The sequence below is a fragment of the Dromiciops gliroides genome, chromosome 3 (assembly GCF_019393635.1).
Source record: "Dromiciops gliroides isolate mDroGli1 chromosome 3, mDroGli1.pri, whole genome shotgun sequence".
NCBI lineage: Eukaryota > Metazoa > Chordata > Mammalia > Microbiotheria > Microbiotheriidae > Dromiciops > Dromiciops gliroides.
In genome coordinates this window covers 625,116,051-625,130,593 of record NC_057863.1, presented here as the reverse complement: position 1 = coordinate 625,130,593, position 14,543 = coordinate 625,116,051, and the positions used below count along the sequence as shown (strand labels likewise).

General features: G+C 45.9%; 1 protein-coding gene across 4 annotated transcripts in view; it reads left to right on the top strand.

Moving 5' to 3' along the window:
- The first annotated feature begins 501 nt into the window (after window positions 1–501).
- Window positions 502–14,543, top strand: part of UBE4B (ubiquitination factor E4B) — a 125,555-nt gene continuing 111,513 nt past the window's right edge. For 2 of the 4 annotated variants that reach the window (XM_043992125.1, XM_043992124.1), the window contains exon 1: window positions 503–1,257. In XM_043992125.1, the coding sequence (XP_043848060.1) occupies window positions 1,234–1,257 (24 nt within the window). In that variant the 5' untranslated portion in view covers window positions 503–1,233. Of the gene's footprint in view, window positions 1,258–14,543 lie in introns of all 4 variants that reach the window. The other 2 variants (XM_043992123.1, XM_043992126.1) reach the window with 2 other exon arrangements.

Sequence of the window (14,543 nt, the reverse complement as noted above, 5' to 3'; positions counted from 1 at the left end):
GTGCGTGCTGCACACTGTCACACGGCGAGGACGCGCAGCCCACCCCCCCGGCCGCGGCCTGTCAGACCCCCTTTGTGTCAGCCTCGGGCCCGGCCTCGGTCTCAGGCTCAGTCTCAGTCTCAGCCTCGTTCTCGTCTCCGTCCCGCCTCCCCCAGTCCACGTCCCCGCGCGCCCTGCCCCCGCCCTCCCCCGCGCGGTTGCCATGGCAGCCATCCGTCCGACTTCCCGCCCCCTTTCCTCGCCCCGCCCGCCTCTCTCCTTCTCCCGCCTCCCGTCTCCCGCCTCCCGCCTCCCGGCGCTGTTGGGGAGCTGGGGAGGGAGGAGGGGAAGGTGGGGAGGAGGAAGAGCGGAGGCCGCGCCGCTCTGAGAAAAGGAACGCCGGCGCGCCGGGGCCCGCGCTCCCATTGGCTGCCTCCTTCAGGGGGCCGAGAGCCCCGCCTCCCTGGCGGGAGTCACGTGATCCCTTTCCAAGATGGCCGCCCTGTTGTTTTGATGAATAATCCTTGGTGGGGCCAGGGGGGCCAGCGGCGGGCGGAGGGGTAGGAGGCTTCGCGCTCGGGCCCGACGCACCCGCACTCCCGGCCCCTTCCCCGGCCCCTGGCGGGGCTCTGGCGCGCAGGCGGGCGGGCGGGCAGACAGGCCGGCAGAGCGGGGCGTGGCGTGGCGTGGCGGCCGGCCTTGCCCGAGGAGGCGGTGGCGGCAGCAGCGGCGGCACGATCAGTGTCTGCCGACGAGGCTCCGGCCCCGCCGCACCTCGGCGCACGTCTCGCCCGCAGCCCAGGGCCGCCAGGGCCCGCAGGGCCGCCAGAGCCGAACCGCGCCCAAGCCAGGCCAGGGGCGCGGGAGAGAGCGAGTGCCCGGGCTGCGGCTGCTGCAGCGACCGCCACGAGGAGCAGCCAGCCCGGCGGGCGGGAGCCGGGCCGGGCCGGGGCCAGGCGCCGCTCTCCCCTAGCGGCGCGGCGGCATCAGGAGGCGGCGCGGGCGGCCTCAGGCTCCGCGGCGACGCGCGTCCAGGCGCAGCCCCCCTGGCCGCCCGGGACGCCTCCGCCGGGGGCCCCCTTCTTCTCCCCTCCCCTCTGACTATGCAATTCTGAGGCCGCCCCGTCGGGGATCGTGCGCGGCCGCCCGCCGCCCCTTGCAGCCGCCGTCGCCGCCCGGAGGAGAGGAGAGACGGACCCCGGCCCGGCCCCCACGCCCCCCTCCCCGACGCCTTTCACCATTAAGAGGAAAGCGATGGAGGAGCTGAGCGCTGACGAGGTGAGGGGGGGCGCCTTGGCTTGAGGCCGAGGGTGGTGGGGGTCTGAGAGAGAGAGAGAGAGAGTTGGTGTGTGATAGTGTTGTGAGTGTTGTGTGTGTGCGGCCGAGGGGGTGGGGGTCTGTGTGTGTGATAACGTTTTAAGTGTGTGATGGTGTTAGTGTGTGATTGTGTTGAGTGTATGTCTGAGTGTGATCGTTGTGTTGTGAGTGTATTGTGTGAGGCTGTGATAGTGAGACTAATAGTGTTGTGAGTGTGAGGCCAAGTGTGGTGGGGTTGTGAATGTGTGAGAATGAGTGTGATAGTGTTATGTGTGTCTGCCTGTGATATAGTGTTGTGTGTATTGTGTGAGGATGTGTGATAGTGAGTGTAAGACTGATGGTGTTGTGAGTGTGTGAGGCCAAGTGTGATGGGGTTGTGAGTGTGAGGCTGAGTGATGGTGTGACTGATAGTGTGAGTGTTTATTGTGTGAGGCTATGTGATGATGTTGTGAGTGTGTGACTGATCGCGTGTCTGAGTGATCGTTGTGCGTTTTGAGTGTATTGTGAGACTGACAGTGTTGTGTGTGAGACTTTGTGATAGAGTATTGTGAGTGTATATCAGTGACAATTAGGTAGAATATTGTGTGTGTGAGTTGGTGTGTGTATGTGTGTGAGACAGACTAAGGGTGAAGGTGTTTGTAATAGAATGTGTGAATCTGAGATTGAGTGTGAGTGAATATATGAGTGAGTGAATGTGTGTGTTTTGATGAGTTTGTGATGTGAGTGTGTGAGATGATGTGTGCTAGAATATGGTGAGTGGGTGTGTATGGGGGGAGGTGGCTGGCATTGAACAAACATGGTTCTTCTGCTCCAGGGCTGCAGCCCCTCTGAAGCTGGGGGCCTGGATTTCCCACAGAGTTGGGGGGATGACTCTAAGAAGGAGAGAAGGAAGGTTCCCAGTGTGTTTTCTCACCCTCCACCTTGAACTTCTTGAACCTTTGGTTAGGCCTTATTTACTTGTAGGGTCTGGGGAAAGAAAGGGCTTCTTGGAGGTGGGGTGGATTTGGATGGGGAAGAGGGACAGTGCAGCCTGAACTCCATGGTTATTTTTATTTTGAAAGTTCCTCACCTCAGGGACCTGAAGTTACCTTCCTTAAAAACACCACCACCACAATGTTCTAATGTAATTTTTTTTTAATGATCCCTTGAAGATGCCCAAGGACTTTGCTTGTCAGTCTCCCGGTATAATTAGCTGGAGCATTTAACCATAGGCATGAGTCTGTCCCTCCTCACTCAGCTAGGGCTTACTGTGTGCTGGGCACCGTGCTAAGGAGCCACATAGTAGGTACTTCATAAATTCAGCTTGCTTGGCTGACAGACTGAGTGATGAGGGAAACATCATCTTTGGCATTTAACAAGGATATGTCCTGGTTAACTACTGGCTGTACAGGAAGCTTTTTCTTTCTTTCTTTCTTTTTTTTTAGTGAGGCAGTTGGGGTTAAGTGACTTGCCCAGGGTCACACAGCTAGTAAGTGTTTAGTGTCTGAGGCTGGATTTGAACTCAGGTCCCCCTGACTCCAGGGCTGTTGCTCTATCCACTGTGCCACCTAGCTGCCCCTGAAGCTTTTTCTTTATGACATGAATCCCACTTTTTCCTTTCCATTGCTGGTCTCTTTCAGACTGGTTTGCATTTCTTGTTGTGGTAGAGGCCATGCAGGAAGCCATTGACTTCAGTAGAAAGAAATTTGGAATACAGAGAGTTTGGGGCTTGAATTGTGACTGAAGGTCTTGGAAACTCAGTTTCTTTATCTGTTAAATGGAGATATTTTGTTTGTTTTTTTGAGGGGCAATGAGGTTTAAATGACTTGCCCAAGGCCACACAGCTAGTGTCAAGTGTCTGAGGCCTGATTTGAACTCAGGACCTCCTGAATCCAGGGCTAGGGCTTTATCCACTTCGCCACCTAGCTGCCCCCTAAATGGAGATATTTTAATATGGTACTTACCTCACTGAGTTGTGGTGTGGATCAAATTAGGTAATAGATATAAAGAACTTGAGAATTTACTTTTCAGTTCTTACTGTTGTATCTAAAAGGAATCACACAGATGTCTTTCTCTCCTTTTTGAAGATTCTTTTCATAAAGCAGGGGTCTGGTAATTCCCTCAGAGTTCCTTCCGATGGTTCGCAAAGAACTATCATAGTGAACCCAAGAAAGTAGTAAATAAATCATCAGGTTAGTTGTGACAAGGCTTTGGTGTGGGGCTGTTTTAACCACTATGGTCAATGTATTCACTTAGGTATTAAACTCCCTTGGGCCAGGGCAGGCTCATTGGTGGGGGGTGGGAGTGGGAAGTTGTGATGGGTTACCTGGCCTTTTTGAAAGCCAGGACTGTCCCCACCCATGCCATTTTGTAGAACAGCATCATACTTCCTGTGAAGCTGAGAAGTGGCATAAGGCCTCAATCAGGGCCCTGCCCAGCTCTCCCGACGTGCGTTCTGTTCCAGCCATGCTGTCCCTGCTGGCTTGTTTGGACAGGGCCCCCTCCCCCATCGGCTGCTCCCTCTGCTGATGAATAGCCTCCCAGTTCTTGAGGACAGACTCAGGCACTGCCTTGAGGATGCTTTTGCTGCCCTTTCTCTCAGTCAAACACGTTCTCTTCTCCAGACCCAAGGGGTGCCGGCCTTTCCTTAGGCTCTTGTGTAAACCTTTGTGGATCCGCTTCACATATGGTAGTTGCCTACTCTGATCAATATGCGGGGGATAACTAACAACAGAACAGTCCTTGCCTTCTTTGGTGCTTCCATTCTTCTGAGAAGAAACAACCCTTGCATATCTTTATACCCTCCCTCACACTGTTAGGTCATCAACTCTTCAAAGTTGTGGTGATCGCCTCTAAGGATGATCCCGCTCTAATTTAAAAACTAACAGAAAGTTGCTTATATCACTTTAAGTAGTGAGGTCATTTTTAAAGTGAAGAAATTGTGTTAATTAGGAAGCTTAAAAGCTTTTTTAAAATTGATATAGGTGTGTATATTTTTTACATCATCATTATTCCTAACATATTCCTGGTCCCTCTCCCCTACCTAGAGAGCTAGCCTTAATAACAGAAGAAACAAGGCAGTGCTTAGCACAGTGCCTGGCATAGAGTGGGCACTTAATAAATGTTTGATTTGATTGAAGACAAGAGAAAAAGAGGAATTTAACCCACCCAGCCCAGTCTGACAGTATCTTCAGTGTTCTACACACCCAAACTGGGGGAGAAGCATTTTCTTATCCCTTATTCAGGGCCAAGATTGCCTGTTCTAATTACACAGCATTCCATTGCAAACCTTTGTTCTTTCCCTTTACACTGTTGAAGTAATTGTGTATGCTCTCTCCCTGGTTCTGCTGACTTAATTTTGTCACAGCTCCTGTAAGATTTCCCAGCCTTCTCTGTATTCCTCCTGTTCAGGGGGGCCGCTCCAAAGCTCTGGCTCTGCCAGCAGAGAACCTGGGTTTGTAGCCTGGCTCTGACATTTGTCGCCTGGGCCAAGTTATTCACCTTCCTCTCCTTCAGTTTCTTTATCTGTAAAATGAAGTTGGACCTGCTGACCTTTGAGGCCCCTTCCACGTCTAGATCTGTGATCTCAAGGTCATTTCTCATGGTGCAGGGATGTGCCATCTCATTCATGTAAGGAGTGGCATTTGGGGACAGTGGATAAAGGGATGGAGGGACCTGGGTTCAAATCCCAGCACACGTACTTAGGAGCTCTGTGACCCTAGACATCCTTTTGTGCCTCCTTTTTCTCATTTGTAAAATGAGGGGATTGAGCTAGATGACCTCTTCAGGTCCCTCCCAGCTCTAGACCTATGACTCAGATTTTGTTCCACAGTGTCAGCCATTCAGTTTATGGGCATATATTTTGTTTTGAGTTCTTTGCTTCTGCAAAAAAAATACTGTTATCAATCAATAAACTCCTAAATGCTGGGGATACAAAAAGACAAGGAAATTATATTCTAACAAGGGAGACAACATGCAAACAGAGGGCAAGCTATAGACAGGATCAATAGGAAATAATTAATGAAGGGTAGGCACTAGAATTAAGAGGGGTTAGGGAAGGCATGCTGGAGAAGAAGAGGTGTTAGTTATAAATATTTTGGTGTCTGTGGGACCTTTCTGCCTTTGACTTTGGTGATATGGATAGAGCTCTGGCCTGGAGTGAGGAAGACCAGAGTTCAAATCCACCCTGGCACATTTATTAGTTGTGTGAACATGGGCACTTAACCTTTGTTTATCTTGGTTTCCTCATCTAGAAAATGGAGATAATAGCACCTCCCTCCTAGGATCCTTGGAAGGATCAGATGATATTTGTAAAGGCCTTAGGATGGCGCCTGGCACACTGTATAATTACTAAAAGCAATTAGCAGAGTGCCCGTCACATAAAAGGTTCTATGTAGCATAATTGCAAATAGCTTTCATATTGGTTGGGACAGTTCACAACTCCACCAACAATGAATTAATGTGCTTGGCTTTCCACAGCTCTTCATACATAGACTGCTTCCACCTTTTGTTAGAAGCAGCTGGGGCTGAGGTATAAAGTCCAGAGAGTAAGGAGTGGGTCTGGCAGAGAAGTGACCATGTCTGGCTTGGCTGCTATCTTTTTTTTTTTCTGGCTACTATCTTTATTTTTTGTTTGTTTTTGTTTTTGATAGGGCAATGAGGGTTAAGTGACTTGCCCAGGGTCACTCAGTAAGTGTCAAGTGTCTGAGGTCGGATTTGAACTCTGGTCCTCCTGAATCCAGGGCCGGTGCTTTATCCACTGTGCCACCTAGCTGCCCCTACTATCTTTACTTTGATAGTCTGATTGCACCCCTTGCTCTTTTGCTTTCCCTTGATGCCCAGTAAATTTTGTTCCAGTTTCTCATTTTCTTTTTGAATCTTTACCTTTCTATTTTAGTGTCTTTACTTCTTATACTTGTTTTTCCTATGCAAGGTATTGTTGGCTTAAATTTTAAAATTAAAATTTAAATTTTTAATTTAATTTAAATTAAATTTTAATTTTATTAAATTTTATTAAATTAAATTTTAAAATTTCTGTCACACTGTTCTCTTATCAGGTTGTTTAGTTCATTCATATTTAAGTTTTAAAATTTCATTTTAATTTTTTTGTTTGGTTTTTTTAGTGAGGCAATTGGGGTTAAGTGACTTGCCCAGGGTCACACAGCTAGTAAGTGTGTGTTAAGTATCTGAGGCCGGACTTGAACTCAGGTACTCCTGACTCCAGGGCCGGTGCTCTATCCTCATTTTAATTTTAATTCTGAACATAAACATAAATTTTAAAAATTCCACAAACGTAATGGAACGGAAGTAGAGGACTGCACACAGAATGTGAATATTATGTACAGCTTGTATTTCCTTTTAAATATATAATTAATTCTCAGAAAGATACTGGAGTGGTTTGCCATTTCCTTCTCCAGCTCCTTTTACAGATTTAGAAACTGAGGCAAACAGGATTAAGTGACTTGCCCCATTGCCACACAGCTACTAAGTCTTTGAGGCCTTATTTGAAATCTGCCTCCCTCCAGGCTTGGCACTCTACCTACTGAGCCACCTGGCTGCCCCAGGTGTGGGGAGTTCCCCACAGTGATACAATTTTATAGGTCTGAACCATAGGGACAAAACAGAGCAACACAGGGGCTAAAATGAATTTTCCTCTTTGATGTCACTTCCTTCCTCAACCTATCGCTTACCTAATGCTTAACCATTTTGGGGTGGGAATGATCTTTGATTTCTTCAGGCTTTTGTTTTTCATTTGATTTCATAGCATTTGTTGGCATTATAACATGTTTTGTGCTTATATGCAGGTCTTACTGCCCTCTTAGATGGTAATCTTTTTGAGGGCAGGGTATGCTTTCTATTCTCTAGCTCCTATCACAATTGAATCAGTAAGCATTTATTAAACACTTACTGTGTGCTTGGCGCTGTGTTATATATACAGGGGACAGAGCAGGTACTCAAGATATGTATCGGTGTTCAAGACTAGCACCTCTGGTAGAAAGGCCTGCCAAACCTTCAGGGCTGCTTATTCACCTTTGGTGTCCATCCTGTCTCCCAACTCTCACCTGGGACTCTGAGAAGCTGTAGTGTGGACAGTGGCCACACCCTAGTAAGCCATCTTGGTAGGTGGGCTAAACCAGGTTGAGGGTAACCAATGGGCCATAAAACCCATTGGTGAGTTGGGTGTCTACTCCAAGCATGTGAAGACTTCCCTTGGTGGAATGGATGAGTGAGAACAATTTATTCCAGTGGTCATGAAGGCTCTATGGTCAGGTCATCCAGTGCATCCCAGGCCATTGCGGATCCTCCTGACTTTTGTCTTGCCACTGGACGTTGACTCTGAGGACTCGATGCAGCTTTGCCTCACCTAGGGGTCAAGACATTACCCCATGATGTCATTGGTCCTCTGAAAATAAGACAAACATCTTTACCAGTTTACTCAGTGGGAAGTGAAACACCATATGATTTTGATTTGCATTTCTCTTAGTGATTTGGAGCAATCTTTCATACATAATCGTTTTGTATCCTTTGTTCTTTCATGTTTTTGGTGGTCTGTCCATCCGTCCATACATCTCATGTGTCAGAGCATTATCAGATATTTAATGCAAGGATTTTTTCCCCCAGTAGGCATTTTTCATCCAGGTTATATCTTATTGTCATCTCTAAACTGTTCTGATTTAGAAGTCTTTGCTTCTTTGATTTTTCAATTAATATTTATTTTAAATCATTACAGGAAAAAAGGAGTGAGTAGTATAGTAATAAATCTGGAATTGGACTGAAGAAAACCTGGTTCAAATTCCACTTCTTTTTTTTAACTCCTAAAAGTGTTTTATTATTTTCCAGTTACATGTAAAAGTAGTTCTCAACATTTGTTTTCATAAGATTTTTAGTTCCAAATTTTTCTCCCTCCCTCCCCAAGACAGAAAGCAATCATATATAGGTTACATATGTACAATCACATTAAACATATTAGTCATATTGTGAAAGAATCAGAGCACAAGGGGAAAACCTCAAAAAAGGGGAAAAAAAAACAGCCAAAAAGTAGAAACAGTCTGGTTCAATCTGCATTCAGAATCCACAGTTCTTTTTTTTGGATGTGGAGAGCATCTTCTGTCATGAGTTCTTTGAAATTGTCTTGTCAGATCCCACTTCTGATTTTGTGACCAGGGACAAGCTACATAATCTCTTTGGGTCATAGTTTCCTGAACCGTAAAAAAACAAAACAGGATAATAATACAGGTAATATGTACCTCCCAGGTAATAGCACCTCATAATAACTAGGAAGTTCAGGGATATTTGTAAGATCTCTGCAGGTTCTAAAGCACAGAATAAGTGTTACCTATTATTAGTTTGTAACAGTTGTCTCTGCAGGGAGATTGTATAAAAAGGAGAGGAAGGAAGGGTAACAAATAAATACATTTTGTAATGATTTGGAGTATTGAAGCAGGATGAAAAATTTAAAATCACAAATATGTTGATAAAAGTTTACCTCTTGGCAAAATATTGAGGAGAAATTGCTTTAGGATTATTTAATATGCAAAACTTAAAAATAACATTTCAAAATTTCTTCTGATTAAAAAAATCTTACATATGATTTTTGGATAGAAGCTTTCTGGAGACTGGGGTCTAGTACCTGGGTCTGAGACATTTTTATTTATAATTTGGGATTCCAATTTTTATCCCTCTTTCCCTCCCTGCCCTCAGGCAGCAAACAATTAGATATGGTTATACATGGATGATTATGTAAAACATGACCATATTTGTCATTTTGTTTGAGAACTTGATTTAAAAAATGAAAGTGAAAACTAGCCTGCTTCAGTCTGTTCCGTCAATATCAGCCTTTTTTTTTTTTTCCTGAGGTGGATAGTATCTTTGATCCTTTGGGATTGTTTTTGATCATTGTATTGTTGAGAATAATCAAGTCTGTGTGAGACATTCTTAAAGGCTTCTGCCATACCATCTATCTGTCTTTCAGTGGAAGCTTGTTGCATCGCAGTCATGGTAGTATTGGGCTTTGCACTGAATCAATAGTGCTACAATTAGTAGTGAATCTTAGATTCTTCCTTCACTGAGGACTTCACGGTACTGTGATGCTTTACAACATCAGGTACAGAAGATAGATGGCAGAAGCAGAGCTATTCCTGTGGAGAAGATGGTGAGAAGCTAGATGGACAGGAGGCCGGAGGTCAGTCCAGAAGGGACTGAATGGTCAGACTCTGAAAGTCCTTGGTGTCAGCTTGTGAGGAGCTCTCTCTTGGAGGTGCCTGGGGTCTGGGCTGTGGCCCTGCTCTTCAGGGGCTCACGTTCGAATAGCGGAGGCAGAGGAAATACCATCTGCAAGTTGGATGGCAAGATCTCATGGTCCTTAGCGGGGAGAGGCAAAGCAGATGGTCATGCCTCTTCTCTAATATCATTTCCACCGGTAACATGGTGATAGCAGGCAGTAAGCATTTATTAAGAGCCTGTTGTTTGCCAATCCCTGTGCTAAAGGGGGATGGAGATACAAAGAAAGACCAGACAGTCCCTGTCCTCAGGGAGTTTACAGTTGAATAGTGGAGGCAACATGCAGATATACAAAGCAAGCTGTGACAGAATGAGTAAATAAAGGAGGGAGAGGGAGCACTAGAGTTAAGAGGGGTTGGGGAGGGCTTCCTGAAGAAGGTGGGATTAAGTCAGAACTTAAGGGAAGAGTTAGGAGTTGAGGAGGGCCTGAGGGACAGCCAGCCAGAGAGAATGCCCAGAGATGGAGATGGAGGCCAGTGTCACTGGATGGAGAGTAACGTGTGAGAAGATTGGGAAGGTAGGAGGGGGTGATGTCAAGCAGCGCTTTGTATTTCCCCCTGGAGAAGATGGGGACCCATTGGAGTTTATTCAGTAAGGGGGCAACAGGGTCAGTCCTGCACTGGAGGAAGATCACTTCAGTGATTTCATGGAGGGAGGCAGACCTGTCAGTTTCTGATGCTGAACCATCTGACAGGGCCAAGAACTTTGGTGGCTTGGACTCTTTTCTGGGTCCTCAGGAGCTGGGACGAGTGTGGCTTCATGGGGGCCGCTTCCCAGGATGATTGTGGATCACGGCTAGAAGCAGCTCTTTTCCCAAGGCTCTTGGGCTCAGGGCCCTGGGCTATCACCATTGTGCTCTGAGAGGACACTGGTCAAGGTGTTGGTGGTGGTTTGACTCAGCTAACAAAGCTCTGGGTTACAGTCACCTATTATAGGTAGCTAAAAGTTCATTGAATGGGGCAGCTAGGTGGCGCAGTGGATAGAGCACTGGCCCTGGAGTCAGGAGGACCTGAGTTCAAATCCGGACTCAGACACTTAACATTTATGATCTGTGTGACCCTAGGCAAGTCACTTAACCCCAATTGCCTTGCTCCCCCCCCAAAAAAAATTCATTGAATGGCTGGTGGGATATAGTGGCCAAGAAAGTGAATGCAAAATCTGAAATCGTGTGATTGTGTCAAGTCCTAATTTAACAAAATCAAAGTGTGAGAATACTGTGGAATATTGAGATGAGGAAGGGCTAGCCAAGTTGTTTGTTTGTTCATTTATTTATTTTTGGTGAGGCAATTGGGGTTAAGTGACTTGTCCAGGGTCACACAGCTAGTAAGTGTTAAGTGTCTGAGGCCGGATTTGAACTCAGATCTGCCTGACTCCAGGGCCTGTGCTCTATCCACTGTGCCACCTAGCTGCCCCGTTTATTTATTTTTTGTGTGGGTCACACAGCTAGTAAGTGTCAAATGTCTAAGGCCGGATCTGAACTTGGGTCCTCCTGAATCCAGGGCCAGCACTTTATCCACTGTGCCACCAGCTGCCTTTGACCATTTAGTTGTAAACATTTTGTGATGGGGCTCCTTCTTGGCACCCAATTCTCACTTTTAAGTTTTCCTGCTTTGTACCTCTGATGCTTTAAGATGAACACCTGATGTCATTCTGTTCATAGAAACGAGAGAGAATGGCTGTGAAAACACTTTGGAAACTGTAGAACACTTTACAGATATAGGGTCTGGTGGAGAGTGTTCACTGTGAAGTAATTTCTGTATAGGACTTGACTAGGGTTGGTCCCGGGTTGTGGGTTTACAGATGAGGAAATTGAGGCCCAGAGAGGGCATGGGAGGGGTTTACGAAAAGTCACACCATTAGCCAAGGGGCAGAGTAGCCCCCAAGCCATTAACCTTCCTCCTTTACCACACTGCCACCCACCCCACGTAGCATCTAAAACATGATGCCTAGAGGTGGTCTGACCACCCGAATCAGGGCCCAGCCTTTGCTAATAATGCAGCTTAACATCATGCTGGTTCTTGGGCTGCTTGACGTATCCCATTGCTGACTCATACTGAATCATAGCCTCTAGCCTTTGAAAGGACTGCCAAGGTCATCCGGTCCCAAACTTACCTGAATAATGAATCTCACCTATGTATGATATTCCCGAAAAGTGATTATGCAGCCTCCCCTTGAAGAGGATGCAGGGATGCCGAGTTCATAGCTTCCTGAAGCAGCCCATTCGGTTTGGGAGGGCTTGAATTGTTAGCAAGTTTGTACTTAAAGGGCCAAAATCTGCCTCAGTCCGTTCGAGCCAAGCAAAACAGCTCTTAATTCCTCTTCCTTTTGATTTTTGAAGCCAGCAGTTCATTTTCCCCCTTAAGACTAGCAAGTTAAATGTCTAATCAGGACAGTGTGCTACAAGACTGTAAACACCGCCCCCCTCTCAAAACTGGGTGGCTACCACCCTGTTCCTAGTTGCCCAAGTTAACAACCTCCTTCTCATCATTGATTCTTCCCTCCCACTTACCCTACATAACCAGTTTGTTGCCAAGTTTTGTTGTTACCATCGAAGTCTCTCTCATATACACCTTTTCTTCTCTGCTCACACAGCAGGTACTCTAATTAATGTAGGCCCTTACTACTTCATACCTGAATAATTGCAGTAACCTGGTAGGTCAGCCTGTCCTAAGTCTCTTCCCCATGCTCAGTCCATCCACTCAGCTGTCAAAGCGATCTTCTTAACATGCAAGTCTGACCAGGTCACCCAGCCCCCTCCCCCCCAGTAAACTCCAGAGGCTCCTTTCAAGATCAAATATGAAATCCCATTTGGCTTTTAAAACCCTTTCGAACCAATTCTCCCTTCTTTTTATAGTCTTCTCGGCAAATCCTAGGGTTTCAACTGCTGCCTTTTGCACATGACTATTCAATTTGGATTTCTAGACCCAACCTCCCTTCTGAGTTCTTTTATGGAGCTCCCACTGCCCTCAGGTCATCTCCACCTGGATATTCTCCTGATTCCTTAGGTTGTCAAAAACCAAAGTCCTTCTCTTCCCTCCTGCCTGCTGTTGTTGCTTCTCCTCACATATTTCTCACCACTCTTCTTTGGTGAGGCAATTGGGGTTAAGTGACTTGCCTAGGGTCACACAGCTAGAGTAAGTGTCAAGTGTCTGAAGCTGGATTTGAACTTAAGTCCTCCTGATTCCAGGGCCGGTGCTCGATCCACTGCACCACCTAGCAGCCCCTTTCTCACCACTCTTCAACCAAGCTCTCCCACATTAATAACCTTGGATTTATCTTGGATCCTCCTTTTTTCCTTAACTCATGTCTAGTCAGTTCCTGATGCCTAAAAGTTGTAGTTCTGAATTATCTTTTGAATCCACTCCCTTCTCTTTGTTTTTCCTGTTGGCTTCTTTAGTATGCCTTTGATAGCAATTGCCTCAACTATTTGCCAGAACCTAATAATCCTAATAATTCTTTACTCTTCTCCCCCTCCTCCATCCTTTATACTGTTGTCAGAATCACTTTTTTTTTAAAAAATAATTTAGAGCTTCATTGGTGTGCTAATTACTTGGGACAAGCAATTTTGAAATGGTTTCATTTTGTGATGGCATTTGTTAAGATGTGTGTGCTCCTGCTGACACTAGGCTGACTTGAACATCTGCTCTTGTTCCAGGTTAAATCTGAAGGAGATGGTTTTCCCACCTTCAGTTAGTTGTCGAGTGCTAGATTTTGTGCCATATACCATGTCCTCCTGGTTTATCTTCTTTCCGACTTTGTGGACTTGTCTAGCGTGGTGTAGTTACTTCCTCATCCCTGGAACGTTCCTGTGCCATTACTGGCTAGCTATGCTGCATTCCCCTTCTAGTTGTTCTTTTAACACTTATGGACTTGGCCACCATTCCCGCTACCCCAGCTTTTTTATCTGTTGACTTCTCTCCTAAGAATGTAAGTTTCTGGATGGCAGGGACTGTCTTTGTAATGCCCCAACTTAGCACAGTGCCTGACATGAGGTAAACATTTAACCAAATGTTTGTTGCCTGCCTGCCCATACACATATTTATTGTTTTGTTTGTTTTTAATACTGTGGTTTTTATTCTCAAGGAAATGTGCAAGGATTATAGCTCTTAAAGCATGACTCTTAGAGAGATTGGAACCACTGTTGCTGTGAGGAAAGATCAGTTTTATCAAAGCACAAAGGAAAGTGTCTTTGAAAACAGAAGAAAACAAACCGACAAGAATTGAGAGTCCATTTGTGCAGAAACTCCTAATTAATCTTCTGAAACAAGCACAAACTTTCAGAAGGACCTGGCAGCTGGAGCAGTTATTACTGATTGCTCTGATGTGTGCTAGGGACTTATTGATGTTGGAACCAAGCAGTAAAAAAAATCCAGTTGCTAACCACCAGTATGAAGGCGAAAGATACTTGATAAATATATTGATATACTGAGTGGGAGAATTTTTTTTTTAAATAAAAGAAATTTCCCAGTGAAGATGGAATATTGTATGTGACTTGGTGCCATGTCACCTCTTATGAAAGGTTAAAGAATTTATCCAAGAGATGGAAATAAACCTGAGGCCTCCCCTGATTTAACCTCCATCGGAAAACTAAGGAGTATAATCATAGCTAAACATGGAAAAATGGACTATTCGTCAAAGCTATGCGTCCCACCCAGTGTGATGTGTGATTTCACGATGAATTAAAGGATACGTCAGCTAAACTCCAGTCCAAATGATCTAAAATAAGTGATTGCTGCAAAAAAGAAGGCATTGCACCTGAACATTTTATGTGGCCCCCTTACAGGTGGGAATAGTGGAGGATTTATGGAGGAGGGGAGGTCTGGCTTGGACTTGAAGGATGGGTAGGAATTTGACAAGGGAAAAAAGGTGGGGGAAGAGTATACTAGGAAAAGGGAATGAAAGCTACTGAGGCAGGCAAGCAAGGTTTTTGTTCCAGGCAAAGAGAATAGCCTGGTTTGGCCAGATCACACAGTAGAGTGAGGGGAGAG